We start from the raw sequence: 26226 nt of genomic DNA on the forward strand, positions 1-26226 counted from the left end.
AAAACATGTGGATCAAGATTAGGTTGTTTAAAGAGAGGTTTAAAAACAGCATTCTTGAAAGGCCTCGGTACATAAGCAAGAGATAAGCTCACATTGATCAGATCCAGAATATTAATTAGTGTGAAAACATCTTTAAACAGCCTGGAAAATATCGGGTCTAAAAGACAGGTAGATGGTTTAGATGATGAAACTATAGAAACTAGCTGTGAGAGATTTTAAAGGTGGAAAAGATTCCAATCACAAAGCTGGTGTTACAGTCGCTTGAGAAGCTGCTGCATTTGATGGCGGACTACTGCCAATTGTAGATAAAAGCTGTTGAATTTTGGCTCTGATTGTTACGATTTTATTAGTGAAAAAGTTCCACTGAGCTACGACTCTGTCAGCCTAGCTACAGTACTGACGAGAAACCTGGGATTGCTCTTGTTTTCTTCTATCAACGTGGAATATTAGGAGCCACTTCCTTTCGCGTGAATTTGAGGGCTATACCTAGACCCCAGCCTCCTCTGTTTCATTACTTTCTTTTTCAGAGGGGCCACGCAATCAGGATTTGAACCCAGTGAGGCCTTAGTGCTATTCGCAAGGTCATCAACCTGTGTAGGGCAGAAGTCCTCAATCTCAGTTTAGCAAATGATGTCACAATATTCTCTTTTTTTTTTTTTTCAGATAAACATGAAGTAATCTCTAATTGCGTGCATGTACAAAGTACAATAAAATGGAAATGTTCATGTTCAGATTGATCACAGTCATATTTAAGTTGCAGTAAATGTTCCATCTGTGGATCGTTTTAAAATTCAGGTTTGAAATGTAAAAGCTTCAAATAGGCCTATGTCAAAACACCCCCTTATCTGTGATCAGAGTAACAGTTTCGTTACACATTTTTAACCACAGCCAGCTCATTTACCAACAACATGTCTTGTTGCAGGACACAACACTGGTGACCCATATCTGTGGTGACCCAGATAAAAGGCGCTGTCACCTTCCTGGACGTGTCTATTGTGTCCGTGTGCCAAAGTTATCCGCAAAGTCAAGATGACAGACTCGCGGGCGGCCGATCAGAGCTGGACCCCTGTGGATGGATCACCTGTGCGCAGGTGCAGGGAGGAGATCTGTGCGCTGGAATGCGCTCTGAGAAAACAGAGCCTCGCCTCACCTGCCGGGTGGGCGGGGCCAGCTGCATTTTCTCCGTCACTGCAGAAAACACTGCGCCAAAACCGCCGGAGTCGGTTTTACCTGAAACGCCACCGGGCACCCGTCGATGCGACTCACCTGCGCTTCGCCTCGGACTTTACCTGCAGATCACAATGCGACAATAGTCCCTCCTGAGCCGATCGGTCATATTTACTGAGCAGGAACCATGAAGAAGGGACGGCACTTTCTGGGTCGGAAGAACCAGTCTCTGTTCGACACCAACATAAAAATCAGAGATCTGGGTGAGTACCAGGGCCTGAACTGACAGCGGAGGAGGATCAGGAATAACACGACCTTTGGACCTGGTGTTGACATGGACCAAAGCCTGTTATAGACAAAGTGACTAAAGCAGACTTTTGTAGATGTATACCAGTAAAATTAAACTAGAATTTCAAATGACGAGAGACAGCAAGGGACCATCATTTATAAATAAAAAGTCAGTCTTCTCTGCCTTCATCTGGATGATTGTAACTCTTCACACTGACCTGTCCTCTGTTTTTGGTTTCCCTTAATGGTGCTAACAAAACAATACATTGAGGAAATAAGCGATGAAGGTGCAGCAGCTGACAGGCTGCTCCAGCTGGGGGAAGGTTGTATAACTGAATATCTGTGAGATTCAATGATGGGATATCATAAGTGTGTTTATAAAGCTGCTTTCGGTGTCTTTACATGGCTGATCGTTACAGTTATGGCTTGTTTGCAGATAATTTGAATGTAGTTTATGTGGCTATAAGTGAGGTATAAGCTCATATACTGATATAAAATACCCAGTTTAAGGGATTAGAGCCCAGGTATTTATCAATGCTGTAAGAAGTATGACAATATATAATAGGACACATACTGTGTGTATTGTGACAAGCGAGCAGACGCCATCCTATGAGAAAGACAGTGAGATGTGGGTGAGAACTTTAAATGGATACCTGGTTCAGATTTATGTTATTTTTTTTTTTGTTGTTGTTTTTTTTATGGTCACACCATAGTGATTGCACTAGAAAGCTTCCCCAGTAATGTGAGCGATTTCCCAGAATGAACTCACCATGAACCAAAGTTGCATCACTTAAGCATTCCTGTAGACAGAAAATTCAAAAACCACATCATGTCAGCATTGAAACTCTACTCTCACATGGTATGCGCTGATTAACTGCCCAGATCAGATGTTGGAGAGTAGGAAAAGACAGCGCTTATTATGCAAAGCTGCAACGTGAGAGAGAGACCATTTGCCCATGTAAATCAGACACAGGCAATTTGGTTAGACTAGCTTTACTTTTTCTTCTTTTTCTTTTTTTTTTTTTGGAACGACGCCTTCATATCTCTACTCCAAAGTAAGTGAACGTCATATAGGTACAACATGTTTGTTTAACTTCTTGACTGAAGAAAAAATGTAGGGAAAATACTTAGCTTTCCCCCATGTTTAAAATGTCAAGCCCTTTGGCTGGCCTTTCTTTAGCCCTGATGAAAAATAGCTTTACACTGCTGATGTAAGTGTCCGCCAGTGTCAAATGTCTCTCATCAGCCGCTCATGAACAAACAGTGTTATTTAAACTGGATTAAACAGGAAGAGGAATGTGTGACATCCAAATGTCTTTTTCCCGACCAACCATAGCGACTTTGATATTATCAGTAACCAGATAGTTTAGCAAAATGGGATTCCATCTTGTTTACACCCCCACATCCATCTAAGACACTCTAAAATCAATGAAAAACCAATGTTTGGCTGCCATGATGCCATTTATTTGGCATTTAAGTTTAGTTGCCACATGTTTTAACTGTTGAAATGTAAAAATTGCTGCACTCATCTGTTCAGCTGTGCAGAGCTATTTAGTTGTCAACAACAAATCTATTGTATAGTAGATAATCAGCTAGGCTGATCCCTTCAAAGGAACAATAGACAATCGCACCACTCTTTAGTGTTTTGTGTTCATCATTTGCCCTTCATTTGTCCATTCTGGCCAATTTATTCATGAAGATCTGTGGCCAAAGTTTTGCATCACAACGTGTTTGGTTGTAAGAGGATAATAATTTGCTGGTTTTTAATTTCCTCAGACAATGTGGAGTTGGTGCTGGATTCACCAGCGATCCCTGAGTCGGGGACAGCCAGTGTGCGGGCCAGACCCACTGTCAAACATCATGCTGTGAGTATGTCAGGACAGTTAAGTGGCATGCATATGGTAGATATTCAAATTTATCACACAGCCATGCAAGAGTTTAGAGATGTTTATCTGTTCACTCAAACACAAAAGTAGAACAGCTGGAACACTGTCCTTTCTACTACCCATAATATATTTCTTGAACTCTAATACATTATGGTAGCGAGAGGTTTGGGTCATAATGATACTAATAATTTGACCATCATATTAGTTATTAAAATGATTATATTGAATTTAATGAATGAATGAATTTTCTTGGATTGGCATATTTTATATTTAAACAAGTAAAATATCCCAACCCTTCATCCGACACTCTGTAGTGCAAGTTTATTGCCGTTTTGTTCACCTGCTGCTAAAAGTTGTGATTTTCAAATAATTTGGAGAGACTCATATTTACTCAGCATTACAGATCTCCACGTCCGTTTGAGAGTCAGGCCTTCCATTATGTCATTAGATGGCAGATATAAACAAAGACCTCATCACTCTGAACTTACACACCTCAGAGTTTGGGAGTGTCCTATGAATGCCTCTGTGGCATGTTTTGGATGTGGCACACCCAGCAGCACATGGGTAGGTTCAGGCTCAGACTGCGGTGACCGATGAAAGTGAGTCACGACACAGGGAAAGAACAGATGAAATCAAACTGGATCCTACGCCATCTTTAGTGACACACCCTCAGCCTCTGGAGCCGTGTTCATACTTTTCCAGGAAGGCCCAGAAGTTACACTTATGTAGAGTGTAGAGAGCGTGATACCAAACAGATGGCAAACTGATTTTCATTCTTAGATAAACAACTTAATTGGTCAAGGTTTTGAGTAGTTTTATTACATTCATGCAAACATGCATTTTAAAGTGCTGCAAAACTGTATCTCACCAACTTTTAGACCTGATTCATCACTGGCTTTTTAAATAGAAGGTTTTTAAAGCAAAATTGGTGTGAGCTTTTGTGAACAGATACCTCGAAGGGCCTGCTGCATTAACAGTTAGAGCAGTAGGAAAGCTTGTTATGTGTTTCCAGCCCTGTTGAAGGGCATGTGCCTTGCTAAATCTCATACAATTGTATTGTGTCAACACAGTCGATGTTTATTTTTGCTTGTGTTTTGGGCAGGAAGAGAACATCAAATCTTTTCGTCTCTTTTTTTCCCCTATCTCTCACACCGACACACAAACTTCACCTATACAAACACAGGTATCTAAGTGACAGCCTGCAATTTTCTCAGCCAGGCCCACAATAAGGATCACACAATGTGAAGAGTAATAGGTGTATCTGCTGATTCACCAAGTACTGCTCATAAGTGAAGTATGTGAAAGTATGTTGGATTAAAAAAAAAATTCCCATAGCAACATATCACGTACAGTTTCATTGTGACCAACCAAAAGGATTAAACTCAAAATGGAAACAAGAATATTAAATGAACCCAATTTTAAATGTATTGAAAGTGTCAGTCAAACACTGAGGTACAATTTATTTAGGAATACATTTAACTGTATTCTTTTCCAATGCTTTTTTTACAGGTTCAACTTTCATGCATGTTCTCTTTATAACGTAAAGATCTTAGATTAAATAAAATAGTTTGAAAGCTACTTTTGCTCTGTTGATAAGAATAAGTGTAACAAGTATTTGAAATGCTGATCAGCTTTCAATGAAAGGCTAATCGCTGCAATTACTGAGAACTGGTTTGTTCACTCCAGAAGTAAATCATTGCCTAAACGAAAAACTCCTTTTCAGGGATTCCAGAAAGGATGTAGGATTTACTTTAATGTTACTTCTGTTCTTGAACCTCACTTTATTTCATATGCTTCAGAAATATCAAAATTTTTGATATGACTCTTTTCCTCACAGTCATCTGATAGTTTTCAAGGGTTTGCTGTCCCAACACCAAAAGTGCCCCTGCTTCCCCTCGCCAATGGTCCAAAGGTCAACGGTTCAGGTGAGCACCAAGCTACCTCTGATATGTTCTTTAGGTTTAGCATTGTGAGGGCTAGAAATCTTTTATTTACATTGTGAAGGATGAAGATCTTTGCTGTTCCTTTAGTCTGACCCAGGTGACAGGTGACAGGAATCAGAATGGCTCCGTAAGAGGTTGAATATGTACAACAGGTAAATGTTTGCCCAGGAGATTGCTCAATCACCACTCTGATTGTGTCCAAACTGCCTTTCAAGTTGGCAAGGCCATTTACTAAATGGGAGTGTTTGCATCGGTAGGATTTAAGGTCATGTTATTCTCATGTGCGACCATTTCTGAATTTGAGAAAAATTCTTGTTTTACTGATATGAGTTTTTCATTTCATTTAGTCAGTTGGACTTTGCTGACACTCTGAAATAAATGTTCAGTTTTAAGATATTCTGATTCTATTGTCATTTCCAGGCACACATACATTGTTTTTTTGTTTTGTTTTTTTTTTTACTACATCATTGTTAAAGTGTGGAGCAGCATCTATTGTTAATCCTTATTGTTAAGTACTCTTCCTCTACAGTGAAGTAAACTTTACTCATTCCTTCTATTCTCTTCTTTCACAGTTGGTGAAGAAAAGCTATGGAACGGATCACTTATATCTGGGCTTGACCAAGAGGAAGAAATATTTGTTCCTCCTCCACCCTCTATGGCACCTCCGCCCCCTCCAGGGACTTTTGTCCCTCCTCCACCAGACTTCTCAGTTGACCTAAACAGCCCAGAACTGGCAATGCTTCAGTCTCCTTCCATGCCTGCTCCAAAACCCCCTCGACAGGCACTATCCATGGAGAAGGATCTAGGATGCTTAAAACCACCGCCAATGGCTCCACCACAGCCTCCTTCTTCTGGCTCTGTATCATCCACACCCATTTTTAGTCCGCCAATATACAATGTTCCTGAGCATCCCAAATTTGCTCCCCCACCTCCCCCGACTGAAAAGAAACACAAGACACCACCTCCAAAGCCCATTCGACTGTCCTCTATGTCGAACATTGACTCCCCACCAGCGACTCCTGCCCCGCCTCCTCCTAGGCAAACACCAACACCCTCCAGCTTTAATCCTCAAAACACAGCAAAACTTTACAATGTTCCCAAAACCTCCCCTCTAAGGGACTACCAGAATCAGGACACAAGACCCAAGCAGATGTTACTCCTTGAAGATTCGAAGTCTGTCAACTCTTCACCAGTGCTTGTCCATGTGGAAGGGAAAGTGCCTCAAGTGGCGCCACCGTCCACACCTGTTTCAAAAGCACAGGAGCTGAAGGAAGACTTTCAAATAAGACAACCCTCTCAAGAACCCCTGTCTAAGCCGATCAAGGAGGCGAAAACAGCGACCATTTCAGCACAGCCAGAAATTAGCGAAGTGCCTTTTACACCTCCTCAGAAGCCGCCACAGGTACCCATCAGTTCTCCGGTGACTTCAGAGTCCAGCAAGGGCAAACTTGAACCATCTCCAAGTGACAGACCCAAATTCAGTCCGCTATTAGATCGTAAACTACGCAAAATGAAGGCCAGTGAAGCCAGTGGGTCCCGAGAGGGGCATGCAGCTTCTCCTTTTGCTCTTTTAATGGCAGCCAAAGAAAGAGAGAAACAGCGATCAACTCACTCTCTGTCACGTGAAAACAGTACCAAGAAGGATGAGCAGCCAAAAGCAAGCATTCACGCAAGTGACTCAAGTTCCAATTCCTTTGTTGTCATTCCAAGGCCAAACGCGTCTCAAGAAAGAATCGTGGAGAGTTCAAACTCTGACAGTCATGTGAAACATATGCAAACAATTCAGACTTCAGAAGAACCCAGCAGTCCTGCACTAGTACCAACACCAAATTTCAATATAATTAAAGCAGCTACATCCCCAAGTGCAACCAACCTGGTTCAGCAAAAATACAATTCAGAGCAAAGCCCCCCAAAGACTCAAACGTCACAAGAGGATATCAGCATGCCATTACTCCCTCCTCCTCCAGAGTTTGACGATTTAGAAGAGGTTGTGGAAAGCCCTCCCTCCATCTGTCCACCTGACCCTCCTGTGAAAAAGACACCAACACCATCTGTGATCCTGCCTCCTCCAGTTAAGTCCCCCCCTCTAAAAGCCCCAGCAGCTCCTCCTCCAGTTAAGTCCCCCCCTCTAAAAGCCCCAGCAGCTCCTCCTCCAGTTAAGTCCCCCCCTCAAAAAGCCCCACCAGCTCCTCCTCTAGTTAAGTCCCCCCCTCAAAAAGCCCCACCAGCTCCTCCTCCAGTTAAGTCCCCCCCTCCAAAACTCCCAACTCCTCACATCAGTGTCAAACCAAAGCCTCAAGTCCAGGCAAAAACCAAAACAGCCCCCACCCAGCTATCCTCCAATCTTTCACCGAGTCAGGCCACGCTACTTAGCATCTTACAAAAGAAGATGTTGGAAATGGACCAAAAAATGGCCCCGGTGAAGGAAGCAGAGTCTTCTAATGATGATTGGGAGGTGCCCTTACCTACTGAGAACAATAACATCCCAGTTGTCTCCAGTACCACACCACAGAGCAAGAAATCCCCCACTGTCAACAAATTAGCAACTCTGAACATGCAGGAATTGGAGGGGAAAGTGGCCAAAAGATATCAAGAGACACCTCCTCCCCCCAGGTAAGACCATCACTGTCCAGACATTACCCAGTCACCTTTCAGATCAACCAGCCCAGTGTTTGGGTAAAGTATTCACTGAATGTGCTCTTCTTCTCCAGCAACGGGCCGTCAAAACATCAGTACGGTATGACCTTTACAGTGCGGCCTGGAACCAAACAGCCTATTACCCCTGTTACCAGATCGGAATCGTAAAACGTCTTGGAATTCAGACACCTCAAATTACATGTGATGCCACTGTACAGTAGCAGGAATTTGTGCAACTAGGGAAAGCACTTTGAACAAACGAGTTACAGAAATATGTTTGGTAAGTTGAGTTGGCATGAAAAAAATGTCTCAGAACAATGTTATTTGTAGTCATGATTTGCCTGAATGCAATGCTCAACTTTAGACATGCTGTCGCTGTCACATAAACAGATAACACACATAAACACATAAAAAGTTCAGTGCCACTTGGGTAATATTCACATTACAACGTAAATCTTCTCATAAAATGCTTTTTGCGCAAGTTATTTATAGCTTTATACTGGAAAGGAGGGGAATCTATTTTTAGTGCTTGTATTCAGATGCTTTAAAATAATGTACAGTTTGTTTCTTTTTATGTTTGTGTTTCTTACAAAGAGTTAAGTAGAAGATGAACTCAAAATCATAATCTTACTTTTGATTGGTACAAAAGAGCAAAAGCCTCACTGAAAAGTGGGGAACAACAAAAAGTCACAAAAGGACAAAAAGGCGCAGCGAACATTGCATAAGAGAGTTTTCTCTGAAATGACTTGGCAGTTGCGCTGCTCTTGATATTTAAGTCAACCATTGCCATAATTTTGTTGTAGCCTTTATTTGCCATGATTTATATGTGTCAAGACTCAGAAGCTTTCTGAGTTCAATATAAATGTTAAAATTCAATTATGAATTGAACAATATCCATTCATAGTCTATAATTTGATTCATATACACCTTTTGTATAGCATTGTACAAAGGAGTTCATTAAGTTGTAGGCAAGGATCTCTTAAGAGAAGGTTAAATATATGAAAAATGTGCCTCAGAATTAAGGAGCAAATGCACTTATCCATTGTAAAATAACTGGAAAGGTGATTGCTGTGGAATATTTATATTATTATACTAGTGACAGAGTGAAATACATTTTATAATGAAAATTTCAGATGCAACTCTCTTTAAGATGATGGCAAGGAAATAAATTGCTGCTATATCTTTGAATTGTGAGGTTATGGTGATTTTTAAGACACATGTACATGGAATAACACACCCTGATGGTGGATCTCACTGTTAAGCCAGTACTGTTTGTGCCATTACGTATCATCGGTCATAAATTATTATGATACATCATTAATCACACAACACATTGTGCTGGTGCAATTTGAAAATAATTTACACTTGTCTATGCCAAACCATGCATGAGCAGAAACCTTAACTGTCACTGACAAACCACAAATGTAATCTTGTTAACTTGTTATCCACTTGCCGACACTGGTCACACATGAACATCTAACCCTGTTTGACCCAGCAGACAGTATATGAAAACGGTTGGTATGGCCTCAGCGTTAACCCCAAAAGCACAATGTACAATTCTCATCCCCTGTATGTTCAAACTCCAGTTTCCTTGTATCGGAGTGCAATTTTAAACATGCAGTAAAATACATGAAGAAATGCCAAAATGCTATTGCTATCACAACATTAACCTTTAATGTAAAATGAATTATGCAAAACCAACAGGCTGCCACAAATATGACACATGAATGGAAATGCTATACAGAAGTAGTGAGGCAGAGATAATATTGCAGAGCAGAGTAGTAATGCACTAAGGCCAAAAGAGGAGAGAAAATGCCCAAATATTGTGCACATACCTGGAGTACAGAATTACAATGAAACACTTCAATCCATATCTGCTCACTGAAATGTTAGCTCAACTTTTTAGTTACACCCCTCAAAAATAGGGGAGAGTTTAGCCAGTTTAAATCTTGCTCTTTCAAGGTGTGTGACCATCTGTTGAGTCTAAGAGGAGGAGTTGCGTGCTCCCGCAGCTTGACCCACTGTGTGGTGAAGTACAAGATGGTCCCAGCCTACAGTCGTCAGGGTATTAGAGTCGCCATGAACCCAGCTCACACCTTTGACAAAGTCTTGGTGTTGTCGATCTCTAAGTCTACAGGAGAAGAATATATATATATTTTTTTTTCCTTTAAAAAAAAAAAAAAAAAAAAAGTACAAAAGTACTTGGTCTGACTAGATTTTCAGGTTTGAAGGGCAAATACTCACATTTCACGCAGTTCAGAGTCCATAACAGCAAGGGAACAATCATCACTTACAGCAGCTAGCAAAGGGGCACTGGAATGGAAAAAATATTTTCAGTTTGCAAATAAAGACACTATAAGAGGTTAGTAGAGACAAGGAAGAATTAAGATTTACTTATGTGTGGAGAAGGCCAGTCCATTCACTCTGCGGCTGTGGACGTTCTCAACCCGAACTGGCTCTGTTCCCAGGAAATCCTTTACCGTCACTCGACCCAACTCATCACCTGAGGCACAAAGAACACACCTAAATCTACAGGGACCACCAATTTAATTACTCAGTCAATCAACAATCTGCTGGTGGGCCTTACCGAAAGCAATTGTGCTTCTGTGATGGGGATGCCAAGCTACAGTAGTAGGTGAGCAGATTGGGGCCTCTACAGCTGAGACAAGAAGAACAAAGGCAATATGAATATATGTTGATGGGATGTAACATGATGAAATCATCTACACAGGTTCATAGATGTTGAGATCAACAGTTCCAAGGTTGGTTAAATGAGCCAGACAAACCACCACAGAGTAGACTGTAGATCTGTCACAGGTGCCAGTTTCCATCAAAGAAAAATGAATTGTGGTGCTGTCACCAACCTGGGCAAAATGTCTGCCTGGTTGTTGAGATGGGGCAAGCTGCTCACCTATTCTTGATGCTGGTTTGTTTGGCTTCCTCCTGTCCCACATCAGCACACGGCCATCCTGAGGGGTGAAGGAGACAATAAGTCCTAAAGTTCTGTCTCTGTTTCTAGGCAGCTTATTACTTCTGGACTATCCGGAGATACACACTCTTTAATGTAACTTTTTAGTGGTAATGCGAAACAAATCAGTGCCTCTTTATCAATATTCACAGTTGCAAAATATAGGTTTAATAAGATTTATAAGATGATTATCTTACTTGACCACATGATATGAAGAGAGACTCATCTGTGGGACTGCAAGCAACGCATCTGACTGGTTGTGTGTGCACTGAGGAAGAAATTAATTGAGAGAGTATAGTTCAGGGCTGCACAATACATATATTACACATTGCCATTTTGATGTCAGCAATAGTCAGATTGTTGGACATGCAGTGTTGTACGTCTTACCATTGTAGGTAGTGACAACTGTCTCCTGATTAAGATCCCACACTTTAATTCTGTAGTGACCAAAAGGGGAAAAAGTGCTATTAAAACCAATATAAAACTATAATCATATAAAATCTAATCATAAAATAACTGCTCACAATAGGAACAAACGACAACAAACAGTTTGACTCAGAAGTGACACTTGATGCAACTGTGGACATAAAATGCTATCTCACCTGCAGTCCATGCTGCCAGTGATAGCACAGCTCTCTCCAGTTACGGGGCTCACTGTAGTAACAATGTTGTCGTGCTCATGTTTGGTGAAGCTATTGACGAGAAGGCGTTCATCCTCTGCCAACTCCCACAGCTCCAAGGCACCTGTGCAGCCAATTAAGTCTCGGAGTTTGAGCCACATTGATATTCATTCATATCATTCAGTAAATGTCTCAAAAGGGTTTCTTACCTGAGTCTGAAGCAACAACAACACCCTTTTCTGAGACCCATTTGACATCTGTGACACCAGCCTCAGTCTGCACGCCAGCTTTACAGAAGCCTTCATTGGGGGCCTGCTCAGGGTCATTGTAGATCCACACGGATCCCTGCCAGCTCCTGCCAGTGAGGCTGGAGGCACCAAGAAGCAGAGTGCCATCTGAAATGAAGAAATCAGAGAACACACACGCACATCAGCAAAGCAACTACATCTCAATGTTGCAGCTGCTGTTTTGACGGTGACCCCACAGAGAAGCTCACGCTTAAGATGCACCTCAGTAAATACAAATCCCAGACGGAGTCGGACTAAAGAAACCAACTGGTGGCACCACGTGTCTACCAAAGAGTAACCCTCAGCTAGCCTGGATGGCTGCCTACCTGCCCTGTACTGCGCAGAGCACAGATGCTTCTCCATGCAAGCTGGAGCATTTGGGGGGATGTTCCATCGGTTTTCCTTGATCATGCTCGTGTCCAATGCACTTTTCATTCAGCTGTCGCACTTGACTTCCTGTAATTTTAAAAAGCACTTCAGCGCGAATTTTGCGTTCGCTAGCTAGCTTGCCTTGACACAACCGTTTACGTCTCTGGTTTAATTTGGGGGAGATTGTAATTTATCGCCTTTTAAAACACAATAATATCGCTGCGCCGTGTGAACACCACAACGTGTATTGTTGTTTGAAGTTGTCGTAGCGGGAATGAATGAAGTAGTGGACGGCCACACATGGGGCCGAAGAACATACACTTCCTGCTCCGGGTCTTCTTTGCTGAGAAACGCGCTGCTTCCGGGTCTCTTCTTCTTCTGCTGCTGCTTCAAGGTTAGCGGAAGATGGTGTTACTGCCATCCTCGGGAAATGAACTATTTTTTAAGTTGATGATGCGAAAGAACTTGAGCAACAGAAAACAGAAACAGAAAAAAAACTGTATGTGGCATATTAATTTTCTGCATCTTTGTCAGACTGAGCTGCTGGTAGATGTATTTTGTATATTTGTGCCATATCATTAATTGGCCTTACTGTATCCATTGACTTGATGGCATGAGGAAGTCAATTCTTTTGCCTGTTTATTGTATTGTTGCAACAGTTGGTCATTAATTAGGCTACATACTAGGCCATGTTTTTTTGTTTAGCTGCTAAACATTTCGCCACATCTCAGAAATGTGGTATAACCTGCCAAAGATTAGGAGGAGGAGGAGAAATTATGACTCAAAAGAATGGAGGGAATTCTCCCGTTTATTCTTGTTCATTTTTATTCCCGGCATAAAGAGGTGGCCATCTCTATTAAAATTCTATTTCTCTTTGATGCCTCTTCAAAAAAAAAAACAAAAAAAAAACAACAACTTTCCTCTCACTTGCCCGCACTCATTAATATTTTAGTACAGCTGGCACAGATTATTTCAATGTCCATCACTTTCTAGTTGTCCACCTGTAACCCAGTTAGATGAGTTCTGGCCCGCACTTTGGGTTTGGGAGCCATTACTGCAGATATCCAGCCTACAATAAACGATACAATAAATGATGTTCGTTTCATCGCGGTTTTGTCAGATTTCGATTGTTATTTTTTACATGTATTGTGTGCATTAACATGGGTCAGGATGCTATTACTCCAGCAAAAGTGGAACAAGTAAACTTAAAATGGTCTTAATTTTATTATGAAGGCGCTACAAATACCAATTATTTTGATTACAACCTGAATTTTGACTACCCTCAGTGCTTTTATTTGATGTTATTTTCAAGATGCTGGTCACAGTAAATGAAACTCCAACAAAGAACAGACATAATTGGATGTGCAATCTGTACACAATTTAGATTGTCATCCACGTCGATCTGAAATTAAACTGCGAGACAAACTAAATAGCCAACTGTTGATATGATTTGATCCAAACAGGAATTCTTGTCTGTGAAAATTGCTGCTTGACATCGATAATGGTGCATTGTAAGATCAGAGAGCTTTCTGTTTTCTGTTTTCTGTTCAGCTGGAAAAAAGGTTTAATGGGAAGAGAGAAATATGTGTAAAGTAAAATTTAACTAACAGGAAGCACGCAGCAAGTTTTATTAGCAAGGCTGTGGCATTATTTCACAACCGTGCCACTGATGTGGCTATTACACACTAAAGATGTCACCATTATGCGACTTGAGTATCAAAAAAATCCCACACAGGGGTGACAAGAGGGCAGATATTCATTACAGCTAATGAAAACGCACTTCTACATGAAGAATTAAAACGCACTTCTATATGAAGTGCGTTTTAATTAATTCTATATTAAACCGTTTTCTGCTTTTATTGTGAAGGCAAAAAGTCGGAAGTCAGAGTTGAATTGCTGCTAACTTGATACTTATATCGTGCTGTGTAAAATCGATAAGTGATTGGTTTTCTTGATGGTAAAGATTTTGTGGATCAAGTAACCAGCAGACAGGTAAAGACACGAACTCTGTCACGGTACTAAAGCGAAATAATCATTTTCCGTGAGGCTGATCGGTGTCGGCCCACCGCCGGTCGGCTCCGTTAGCAGTTGTCACAGTGACGCCTTTGTTCCGGCTGAACGTTAACTGATGCTGCGGGCTAACTGGGAGCTGTAGCTAACGTTAGCCGGACTCCGGCGTCTAGCACATCGGCTCGGAGTGACAACACCCCCCGGTGGCCGGCTGTTGCTGCTCCGGACCTCTGCCTCCAGCCGCGAGTGTGTGTGTGTGTCCGTGTCCGTGTTGGTCGGCGACATTTGTTGGTCGCAGCTCCAGCCGGCCACTGCTCCAGACATTCCGGCAGTCCTGCCCACCGTGTGTGGGCAGAGATGTCACCCCGGGTGGTGGTGTCACCATCAGAGGCTGAAAAAAGGGGGCTTACGTTTCAGTAAAAATGTAGTGCTTGCCCAGTGGTCTGCAAGTTCATACTCAGGGATTCAAGCTGTGATTATATTATTTCATTTTTTTTGCGCTCCAGTTGGCCCTCCTTCCAGCGGACATAATATTCAGTCATTTGAGGTACTCGATTAATTTATGGGAAAAGAATAAACTACGAGTTTCCAATTTCCCTCTTTATTTACATTAATGAGTTGTGAATTATTTCTGACCACTCAGGTGATTCCAGCTCTAAATATGGTTTTAAGGTGGACCTTATCTGTAGTCACTTTTTACAACAAAAATTATGTTGTGAAATAGGTGAGAATTCTTCTGTATCATGTGGCACACAGTGCAATGCTACCTGCTGGCATACATTTCCTTATAATGGTCTACAGTTGATGCACTCTTTAAATTCTGGTTGAAATATTCGAACACATGGTATGCATTGTCTGACTATGATCTCAGCCATTTCCCATATAGAGATAGGTGTTACTTCATTGGAATTTGTCTTTTATCTAAAGGTTCATCATGGCCTTGAAAAGGAGACGGGCGACATCCCCTTCTAGCAGTGTGAGTGGAGGAGATTTTGACGATAGCCAAACTTCATCGTTAGTGTCTTCAATTGGGAGAAAGAGGAGAAGGACCTCAAACATACCAACTGTGGATCCTGTAATTTTACAGATATTAGTTACTGTTTTTTAAACCATACTGTCAGAATTAAAGCACCACATAGACTGATGAAGTAGTGAAAATGGGAAAGGATGTGGATATTTTTCTGTTTTATCCATGATTTGTAGATTGCTGTATGCCATGAACTGTACAATACAATCAGAGATTACAAGGATGACCAAGGGAGGATGTTGTGTGAACTGTTCATCAGAGCCCCCAAGCGACGGTGAGCAGAGTAATAAATGAACATTAGAAATTTGCAAAGAATTATCCTGAAATTAATTTTTATCAGTCAAGTAATGTAACACATTAACGGAACAATAGACAGAAAATTTCATCTGTTTGTTACAGGAATCAACCAGACTACTACCATGTGGTATCTCAGCCTATTGACATGATGAAAATACAGCAGAAATTAAAGATGGAGGAATATGATGATGTTGAACAACTCACTAGTGACTTTCAGCTATTATTTAACAATGCAAAGACATATTACAAGGTAAAAAAAAAAGTCTATATATTTGTTGAAAGGAAATAAAAACATATGTGCGTATGGCTCAGTCTATACACCTAAAATGGATATGTCTTGCTTGTTTGTAGTCTGACAGTCCTGAGTACAGGGCAGCCTGTAAACTGTGGGACCTTTACCTGCGGACCAAGAATGAGTTTGTTCAGCGAGGGGAGTATGAGGAGGATGATGATGATGGGTATGAAGCACAAGACAACCCTGGAGGGTCCACTGAAGATGAGGTGACACTTTTTATTTTTGGCTTTTTATTCAATCAATCATCAGGTTACAATCAGTGAACATAGTATCTTGCAGTTTTAGTTCGAACTCCACTGTGGGCCACGACATGCAAGACATCGTGTTAACATGGCTGGCTTTAGTTTGTGTTCCTTTGAATAGCATAATTACATAGATGGTAGGAGGACAAATAGATAGTTATGCACCAGGCCGTGTTGTTGTGCATAATAATGTAATAGGTTGTTTCTTTATTGAGTGGGTCATTAAAGCTTAATGTGTTCAAATCATTTTCATATTGATGGCGCCTATGTGTCCCGTGTAGTCCAATACAAATGTGAATTTAAATGATCTCCATTTGTTAGTCTTTGTTGTAATACACTTGGTTGATTTTTTTATGGGGTCAATATGCAACTCAAGTGTCTCTTACTTCCAAATATTGTCAGTTGTATCTAGAATATCCTTAAGCAAAACCATGCCCCCCCCCCCTTTCCCCTGTCCCCCGTCCCCCATTTAGACTCCGTGGTTTTAAGGAAAACAGTAACTTAATAAATCCTTTTTTTTGTAGTTGTGTGAATACATATTGTATACAGTACGAGGAATGGCATTGTGTGACCTATGTAACTACTTGTACATGACAGAGCGCACCTAGCTGCTTGAAAGAGATGCTTGAGCAGCTGCTTGATGCTGTGGTGTCTCACACTGAGCCTACAGGACGTCTGGTCAGTGAACTGTTTCAGAAGCTTCCCTCCAAAATGGTACGAACATCTTCAGAATGACATGAGACCCTTTCATCGAAATTATTGACTTGGTCATAATGTGAAGTTTGCCTTTTGTATTCAGCAATATCCAGATTATTATGCCATCATTAAGGAACCAATTGATCTGAAAATCATCGCTCAAAAGATTCAGGTGTGTGGTCACACATCTTACAAAAAACAGAAATAATTCACAATTTTCATAATTTAAACGATGCTTTATAAAAAATGTATGATAAATGTGTTGTCTTTTAGTTGGGCCACTACAGGAGTGTTAGTGCCATGGCCAAAGACATAGATTTGCTGGTCAAGAATGCCAAAACATATAATGAGCCTGGATCTCAGGTGTTTAGGGTGAGTGCAGAACGAGAACATGATACAGTGCACATTATACATTTGACATGGATAGCACTCACATTGTCTTTTATTCCAGGATGCAAACACCATTAAAAAGATTTTTTCACAAAAGAAGTCTGAGATGGAACACGGAGAACCAATTAAGTCCAGCATCCGTATCAGGTAAACAGCAACCAGCAGTGGGAGTAAAGTGGAAGGAGGTGATGTTTAATTTTTAATGCTGTTGCTCCTCCTCTTACTCTGTCTGTCCTGATTAGGAATAGAAGGTCTGCACAGGGAGACCGTCTCTCAGCTATTACCATGGCTCTTCAGTATGAAAGTGATGAGGAAGGCATACTGTCAGGTAGATATTCCCATCGATCACAGACATTGTTCATCCACTTGACATTTGTTAAGATACTCTGTCTGATGAGTTATTGCAGGAATGTGATGGACATGATATACTTCCTGTATGTTTTTTAGGGTCTGTTCATTATGATGAGGGGGAATCTGAGGCAGAGAGTATGACCTCTAATATGGAAATGAGTAACCCCATCTTCCAGCTGTATGAAGCTGTGCGAGGTGCCAGGAACAGCCAGGGCCAGCTGATCTCTGAACCTTTCCTGCAGCTGCCCTCCAGGAAGGACTACCCTGACTACTACCACCAGATTAGTCAACCCATCTGTCTCCATCAGATCAAGTATGGCATGAAAAGAGCTGGCCTGTCTTTATGTGTGCATTTGTCTTCTTTGTTATCCATAAAAAGAAGAAATTTTTAATATTCACAATGCTTGCCATCCAGTTCTGTGATTTCAGAAATTACAACATCGGCAGTTCAATTTCAAATACTTTTCAAAAGATAAATGGCCATGTTAACTCAGTGTGAAAAAACTTAAGATTGTATTGAGTAATTGATTGAGTGATTTATTGTAAATATTGAGATTATAGATCTAGGTTAATGTCCTCAAAAATAAAAGGAGAAGCATTTAATTAGTTTGAAATGTGTTATCAATGCGATGAAATTACTAAAGTGATATGGCAGATAACACATCTACCAGAAACATTAAAGATGTCTTATATCAAATTGTTTGTTGCGCATAGCTATTGAAACTAGAGAAGAAATTAGTAGAATTTGTTCACACTTTTATTATTGATTGCTCATTTCTATTATTTTCCTTCACCAACATTTTCTCTTTTTATTTTCTACCCCTATGGCGTCACACACATTCACTGTACAGTACAGTTTTTCTGTGCCCTCCTTCCCAAATGTGAGAGCCCATAATTCCCCACAGGAACAAGATGAAGAGCAATGAATATGAGAGTGTTGAGCATATTGACTCTGATGTGACACTGATGTTTGAGAATGCCAAACGCTACAATGTTCCTCACTCCTCCATCTATAAGCGTGCACTCAAGCTCCAACACATTCAGCAGGTGAGTCCCTAATTCCACTTGTCATTGTTGTGAATCTATGTTTTTTCTATTTTTGCTGAGAAGGTTTTGTTGTGTGTATGTTTCTTCAAAATCACAGATATGAATTGAAAAAGTCTTAAGTTCTATTTAGATAACTGGCGTTTTTAAGAGTTAAGAACAGTGGGAATATGAGCTATATCTTCTGTTGTCTGTCCAGATGAAGAAAAAAGAGCTTTTACAGAGAGATGATGATGATGGAGACAGCATGCTGTCTTCTGCTACATCTGACACCAGTAGTACAAAAAGAAAAAGGTGCGCTGTTATATATTATTTACTACAGGTACTTGGTTTTGTTAGTTGTGTGTGGAAGCAAAGTGACTCTTGACTTGCATTTTTGTTTTCAGTCATAAGAAGAATACAAAGAAAAACAGAATGAAAGCTCTGTTAGCTTCAGTCACTGATGCACGAGAAGCTGGCAGTGGTCGGAGACTGTGTGACCTCTTCATGATCAAGCCTTCAAAGAAGGACTACCCGGACTACTACAAGGTCATCCTGGAACCAATGGACCTCAGGACCATTGAGCATAACATCCGCACAGACAAGTACATGACTGAAGATTCAATGGTTGAAGATATGAAGCTGATGTTTCGCAATGCACGGCACTACAATGAGGAAGGCTCCCAGGTCAGGTCTAATTTATCAACCCCTAACATTTTTGAGTGAATGGCATTTACTGAAGATGGAAATATGAATGTTGAAAAGGTTAGAATCAATGAGTCACTGATTGCCTGCACAATGTTGGAACAAAACTCAGTGTCTCTTCATGATAAAACCTCTGTTGTTTTTAAGGTCTACAATGACGCTGACATCTTAGAGAAAATCATGGAAGACAGACGTAGGGATCTTGGACCAGCAACTGATGAGGATGATGTGATTTCCCCAAAGTTGAAAATAAGTATGTCACTTATTCAGGCAGTTTTAACTTCGTGGTTTTATTTGTGAGTTTGTTACCAATGAAATAGCTGAACGATTCATTACCAATAAGACTTTATTTGATTGCAGGAAAGAACAGTATTACTCTTAAAAAGTCCAAGTATCTCACACCATTACAACAAAAGCTGAATGAGCTTTATGAAGCTGTCAAGAACTATACAGATAAGAGAGGCCGTCGTCTCAGCACAATCTTCCTACGGTTGCCATCTCGTGCGGAACTGCCTGATTACTACATCGCTATCAAGAAACCTGTGGACATGGAAAAGATCAAGAGCCACATGCTGGCTAATAAGTACCAAGATGTAGATGCACTGGTGGAGGACTTGGTGCTCATGTTCAACAACGCTTGTACTTACAACGAACCCGAGTCTCTGATTTACCGTGACGCTCTGGTGCTGCACAGGGTGTTGTTAGAGACACGGCGTGACCTTGAAGGAGGGGAAGATGCTCACGTACCTGATGTGCCCCGCCTCATCCAGGAACTTATTCGCAGCCTCTTTGTTTCCGTCCTCAGCCATCAAGATGACGAGGGCCGTTGCTACAGTGATTCACTCGCTGAGATTCCTGCCCTCGATCCTGCAAATCCGGAGAAGCCACCACTCAATTTTGAGATCATCAGGACTAATGTAGACCAAGTGCGTTATAAAAGATTGGATGTATTTCAGGATCACATGTTTGAAGTGCTAGAAAAGGCCAGACGATTAAATAGGTGAAGTATCAGCCATCAAATTTTCTTGCAGCATTGATATTGCAGGATTATTGTATTACAAGGAAACTACAATTATTATGACATCCTATGTTCACTGTAGGACTGACTCGGAGATCTTTGAAGATGCTGTGGAGCTGCAGCAGTTCCTCATCCGAATCAGAGATGAACTCTGTAAGAATGGAGAAATCTTGATGTCTCCTGCTCTTAGCTATACGGCCAAACATCTACATAGTGATGTGGAAAAGGAAAAGAAAGAGAAGTTACCCAAGGAGTTTGAGGAGGACAAAATCAAGAGGGAAGAGGAGAAAAGGGGTATATTCACAATAAATGACGATTCCATCCTATTATGCATTGTCTCAGTATATACTGGAATTGTTTCACTGAGTACCTGTTGAATTAACAGAAGCTGAGAAGAGGGAGGACTCTGTTGGGGGCTCATGGCAGTCTAACTTGCAGCGTACATACAGTCAGGACTGCAGTTTCAAGGACAGTATGTACCATGTGGGGGACTATGTGTATGTGGAGCCTGCAGAGCCCAACCTCCAGCCGCATATCATCTACATCGAGCGCCTCTGGCAAGATGATACAGGTCAGTTCTTAAGACTGACAACAAAATAATCTGTTCTCATAAGAAATAAAGTATTAATATTTCATACTGTATTTGCAATCAATTTTCTTTTCTGAATTTTTATTGAGGTCCGATGTAATCCAGCTTGTTATTTCCATACATTACAGGTGAGAAGTGGCTGTATGGCTGCTGGTTCTACAGGCCAAATGAAACATTTCATCTTGCCACGAGAAAGTTTTTGGAGAAGGAAGTCTTTAAGAGCGACTATTACAACAAAGCTCCTGTCAGCAAGATTCTGGGCAAATGTGTGGTTATGTTTGTGAAGGTAAATGCTCCATTTTCCATCTGTGTTATTGAGCTGTGGCCATTCAGAGTGTGGAGAGTGCTGAATAAATATTTTGTGTTGTATGGTGTTTAAGGAGTACTTCAAACTTCACCCCGAAGGCTTCAGAGCAGAAGATGTGTTTGTCTGTGAGTCACGCTACTCTGCCAAATCCAAGTCCTTCAAGAAGATCAAGATGTGGACCATGCCCCTCAGCTCTGTTCGGTTTGTTCCCAGAGAAGTACCCCTACCTGTTGTCCGTGTAGCATCTATGTTTGCTCCCAAACAAGAGGAAAAACCACCGGAGATTGCTGACGAAAGCAAAATATCAGAGGGTATTGTGGAGAAGGTAAATGACAGTTATTTATTTGTTGCTATAAAATGAAATGAATACACATAAAATTATTGTTAGAAGACCGTGTTGTGCCAGCAGGAAAAGGAGGACGTTCCAATGGATATGACCAATGGGGAGCCAGGATGCCAGTATTATGAGCAGCTCTGCTACAACAATCTGTGGCTTAAAGTGGGAGACTGTGTCTACATTGGTTCTCATGGACTAGTGCGCCACCGAGTGGGCAGGTAGAGTTAATGTTTGTTTGTTGTGAACAATATTAGGATGCAAATGAATGTAATGAATTCAAAACACCATGAGAAACACCTCTCGCCCCTCAAACATGAATCCGTGAGCTTTATTTCAGCAATTGCATGACAATGTATGTGTGTGTTTAGGGAAAGAAAGGTCATCTAACTTCCATTGTGTCCAGTGCAGCTTAATTTTTGTATATATTAAACAGGATTGAGAAAATGTGGATGCGAGATGGAGCAGGGTACTTCTTTGGTCCAATTTTCATTCATCCTGAAGAAACAGAACATGAGCCCACCAAGATGTTCTACAAGAAGGAAGTGTTCCTTAGCAACCTGGAGGAGACTTGTCCCATGACCTGCATCATAGGTATCTTCCTTACAGTCCAATGGGCTGAAATGAATTCCAGAAATATCTATCACTACTATTTAAGGTTCCTACTTGGTACATTGAAAATTTGTATTGTGTTCATTGAATAGATATTGTAATTCACAGGAAAGTGTATAGTCTCATCCTTCAAAGACTACCTTTCATGTCGGCCAACTGAGGTACCTGAAGAGAATGTGCTGCTTTGTGAGAGCCGCTACATCGAGAGTGAGAAGCAGATGAAAAAGTTCAAGGGGCTTAAGCGTTTTTCACTCTCTGGAAAGGTGGTGGAGGATGAAATCTACTATTTTAGGTGAACAACTTATAAATTGAGTGTTTCTGTCAACTTTGATTGATGGAAAGGAATGACAAGCAACTCAGTTAGAGGACTGTTACATCAAAAACAACTTGTCCCAAACTAAACTCAAAGAGGGATTTACGTAAATCCTGGTTGTTCCATCTTATTTTGGGACCATCTATGCAAATTTTTCAGAATAATGAAAGAATGTGGCAGGCAACCAATTCTGCCAAAATGTGTTTGCAAAAATTGGGAGAAATGCACAATTTATTTTCCTAATTATCTTATACAGAAAGCTCATTGTACCCCAGAAGGAGCCATCACCGCTGCTGGATAGGAAAATTGAGGAACTGGAGGCTAAGTTTGCTGACATGACAGATGAGGAGCTAGAGGATCTTGGGGATGATGATGGAGAATTAGGGGATCAGTCTCTTCCTCAGATGCAATCTTCCATGTCTAGTGACATTGATATCATGCCTTACACTCCTCCACAGGTCAGAGCAGAAGTATTTTTGTAACTTAAACTGTTAAGTTTTGCCTGTAAGTAACAAATTAGCAGTTCAATTTAAATACCTCCTGTGTTTGTTTACAGTCCACACCAAAATCCATAAAAGGTTTGTCAAAGAAGGAAGGCTCAAAACGAAAGATCAACATGAGTGGCTATATCCTGTTCAGCAGTGAGATGCGAGCTGTCATCAAAGCCCAGCACCCAGACTTTTCTTTTGGGGAGCTGAGCCGCCTTGTTGGCACAGAGTGGAGGAACCTGGAAAGTTCCAGGAAAGCGGAGTATGAAGGTGAGAAGAACCTTCATTCTTTAGTAAGAGCCAGAGTGATAGCTTCAAGTAATGGTCCAGTTGTTTGCAGTGCAAAACTGAGATACTATATTTCCTTTTTTTTTTTCTTTTTTTTTCCAGAGCGAGCAGCCAAAGTGGCCGAACAGCAGGAGCGTGACAGAGCCCATCATCAGACGTCCCCTAGAGCAGGTACCCCAGTAGGGGCACTGATGGGGGTGGTGCCTCCCCCAACCCCCATGGGGATGCTAAATCCCAGCATGACGCCTGTGTCAGGTAACCCCTCATAGATGCAGATGGATCCCCAGTGTACACTAGAAGGCTGGAATAAGAAGCTGAACTGCTAGATTTATTCACCCCATTAAGTTGCCTAATCATCACTAAGTCAGCATGTTCATATTGTGCAGCATTGTGATTTAAGTTTAAGTTGTCTAACATCATTTAAGGTAATTGATAAGCAAAAATGTAGATTTTTTTTTTTTAGATCACCGTTTATTCCTTAACCTTCTTTAACTTCACAGTCCCTTTCACGTATTAATATTTGAATCCAGAACATTAAGTAGGTTGCTGTGCATAATTCAGAATGACGAAATGAATGAATGTTGAGTAGTGCATGTGAATCGAATAATTCTGAGTGTGCATTTTTCATCTTTGTGTTCTTAATTCACATTCTTCTGCAGCATAATTACATGGTGATTAAATCGAAGCATAAACAATAACCTATTAATGCATGCCTGGTGGTGAAGTAGTTGATGCATGTTTGACTGATGCATGTTGCTGTTTGTGTTACTACTGTCCCTTCCTAAGAAAGAATGATGGGTGCATATAGGTCAACTATGAGGCCCCCACAGGGCCATGTTGAAGGCATGGTTAGTATGACTGGCATACCACTACATCACATGGGGATGCCTGCTTTTCCCCAACATCTCCTGCCTGTTATGCCTGGGTTCCCTGGAATGCCATTCTTTGGTAAGAGTGCTGCCATAGCCACCCCACCTGCCATGCAGTTGCTTCCTGTCTACCAATCTGACTTACTGGAGGGGATACCTGCACCAATAGGCTCAGGACTTTTAGCTGATTACTACTCACTTGAGAGTATATAATCTCAACTGGGGTTTGGTTAATTTTCCTGGTTGTTATAAGCCTTTTGGCAGTTTGTTCTTGAGAGAAATTCATTGTCTCCAATGACAAACTAAACCCGATATGTAAAACAAGGCATTCATAACTGTCACTCCTAACTAATGTAGATTAATGACACCGGATCATTTTATTAATGGCATTTGAATATATTATTTTTGATCTAAAACAGTATCAAGTGGCCTGCTGCACTTTTTGACAGTGTCCTGATGTTGAATATCTCTACAGGCCTCAATGGTATGGGAGGTGGACCTGGAGTAGGAAACATTCATGGATCCCAGGTAATTGGTTTTGTAAAACCAAGAGGTTGATTAGATATTTAATTGAAGGGTAGCTCTATCTATTCCAAAACCTTTCTAGAGAGGAGGGTGAACATATAGTGTAATTTTTTCATTTCCTTCCAAGTCTTTCCAATTTGGAGTTTTTGCTTAAAACCTTAAGCCACAGGCCATGCACAAACACTCTGTGACACAGTTGTAGATTGAGGTCAAGATCAAGATATTGATGAAGATTTAATGCACTATAATCTTCAATCTGAATGAGAAATAATAGAGCTCTCATTGTGTTCTTATCATTAGATGGGTTTGATTGGCCAAGGGCAGCAAGCTCCTCCACCATATCCAGGACAAGGCCAGATGGGACAACCTGCGCTCCAGCAGCCAACCACCCCAGTGTTTGTTTCTCCCCCAGCCAAGTCTCAGCGGCTGCTCCACTCTGAAGCATATCTCAGATACATAGAGGGCCTTACTGCAGAGTCCCCTACCATTAGTAAGTGGGACCAAGCCCTCTCAGGTTAGTTTTGCACTTTTTTGGGGTGACTAAATCTGTATTAACAGTGACAAAGCTGCAGATGTGGATCAAGCTTGTTCAACTTTTCGTCTATAATATTTGATTGTGCCTGTATTTATCATCCACAGACTCTTTTCTTTTTACATCAGGGTTTTCTCAGCCGTATTGTGTATATTGTTGGTTTTCTTACATTTTTATGTCTTTGTGTTTGTATACATTTCAATGCATGTCTCAGTTTATATATTTTTATATGGTTTTAGTCTACTGCACTGTGGATGTGAGAGAAACACAATGTCGATCCTTTGTATGTCTTGTGCATATGTCTTCAGGGCAAGGTACATAATATACATTACACTGAACTACTCCTTTTTTGTGCGCCTAATTAAGGCCTTAAAAACAATGTCAGTATTCACTTCACATGTTTGATGATACGTTTTATTTTGTTTGTTTTTTCAAATGCTGAAATTCAAAAATTTATTTCATATTTGTACTTTCTCAGTTCAAAAACAAGATGTCCGCCTTACGAAAGAACAAGAGAGCAGACTTCCATCCCACTGGTTGAAGAGTAAGGGGGCCCACAAAACAATGGCAGATGCTCTTTGGCGGCTCCGTGACCTGATGCTGCGAGACACCCTCAACATCCGTCAGATGCATCATCTGTAGCATGCCTATATTTTGAGCCTCTGTTCCCAGACCTGTGAGACAGGAAGAAGGATACGCTCAGTAAAAACATTCTCTATGTGTTGTCATATAAAATTGCGTTTGTTCCATAACAGCTGCTTTCTGTGTTGAAGCTACTTTTTGTTTTACATTTTAGATATACTGTTCTAAGTACATTATTGTTAAAACTTTCATTCTGTGATGGATGCCTTCATGCTTTCACGATTAAAATGTGAACTGTTCAGTTTGGCTCTATTAATTTACTTAAACATATCTACTGTTTGTGGATGTTTGAGATGCATCACTTGAATAATAATAATAATATATTGCCTGTCCAAAATAATCACCCGTCTTAAACTTTTAATTCAAGTGTCTGCTCCTCCCAGGAGTGAAAACGTTTTACTCACCATATTTAGTGAATGGGAATAATCTTTATTGATGGTTATTGAATGTCTATGAACGCTTTGGGCTCTTGCTTGTATTTCTCCTGATACTGACACAGTAAGGGGCG

At 40.9% G+C, this 26226-nt stretch overlaps 3 protein-coding genes across 3 annotated transcripts; 2 read left to right on the forward strand and 1 right to left on the reverse strand.

Annotated features, from left to right (window-relative positions):
• The first annotated feature begins 1190 nt into the window (after nt 1-1190).
• On the forward strand, nt 1191-10143 carry LOC115043576 (proline-rich extensin-like protein EPR1). The gene is made up of 5 exons (XM_029502164.1): nt 1191-1430; nt 3232-3320; nt 5179-5266; nt 5857-7897; nt 7996-10143. Exons 1-5 carry the CDS (start codon nt 1355-1357, stop codon nt 8087-8089), a joined length of 2388 nt encoding a protein of 795 aa, XP_029358024.1. The 5' UTR covers nt 1191-1354; the 3' UTR covers nt 8090-10143.
• wdr77 (WD repeat domain 77) lies at nt 8920-12503 on the reverse strand. The gene is made up of 10 exons (XM_029502166.1): nt 12123-12503; nt 11719-11904; nt 11492-11633; nt 11277-11326; nt 11087-11157; nt 10833-10890; nt 10509-10580; nt 10316-10424; nt 10166-10234; nt 8920-10052 (listed from the first exon to the last, which is right to left on the reverse strand). The coding sequence occupies exons 1-10, from the start codon at nt 12229-12231 to the stop codon at nt 9905-9907; spliced, it is 1014 nt and encodes a 337-aa protein (XP_029358026.1). The 5' UTR covers nt 12232-12503; the 3' UTR covers nt 8920-9904.
• A 1591-nt stretch (nt 12504-14094) lies between these two features.
• Nucleotides 14095-25959, forward strand: LOC115043127 (protein polybromo-1-like). The gene is made up of 29 exons (XM_029501313.1): nt 14095-14157; nt 15103-15250; nt 15379-15476; nt 15602-15749; nt 15851-16000; nt 16634-16750; nt 16836-16904; nt 17006-17104; nt 17184-17269; nt 17365-17450; nt 17570-17786; nt 18379-18520; nt 18717-18862; nt 18904-19183; nt 19349-19454; nt 19562-20201; nt 20302-20513; nt 20605-20790; nt 20937-21094; nt 21189-21440; nt 21525-21670; nt 21886-22043; nt 22170-22353; nt 22631-22832; nt 22931-23132; nt 23253-23405; nt 24495-24547; nt 24845-25058; nt 25555-25959. The coding sequence occupies exons 2-29, from the start codon at nt 15110-15112 to the stop codon at nt 25716-25718; spliced, it is 4809 nt and encodes a 1602-aa protein (XP_029357173.1). The 5' UTR covers nt 14095-14157; nt 15103-15109; the 3' UTR covers nt 25719-25959.
• Nucleotides 25960-26226: the final 267 nt, after the last annotated feature.

The sequence above is a fragment of the Echeneis naucrates genome, chromosome 5 (assembly GCF_900963305.1).
Source record: "Echeneis naucrates chromosome 5, fEcheNa1.1, whole genome shotgun sequence".
Lineage (NCBI taxonomy): Eukaryota > Metazoa > Chordata > Actinopteri > Carangiformes > Echeneidae > Echeneis > Echeneis naucrates.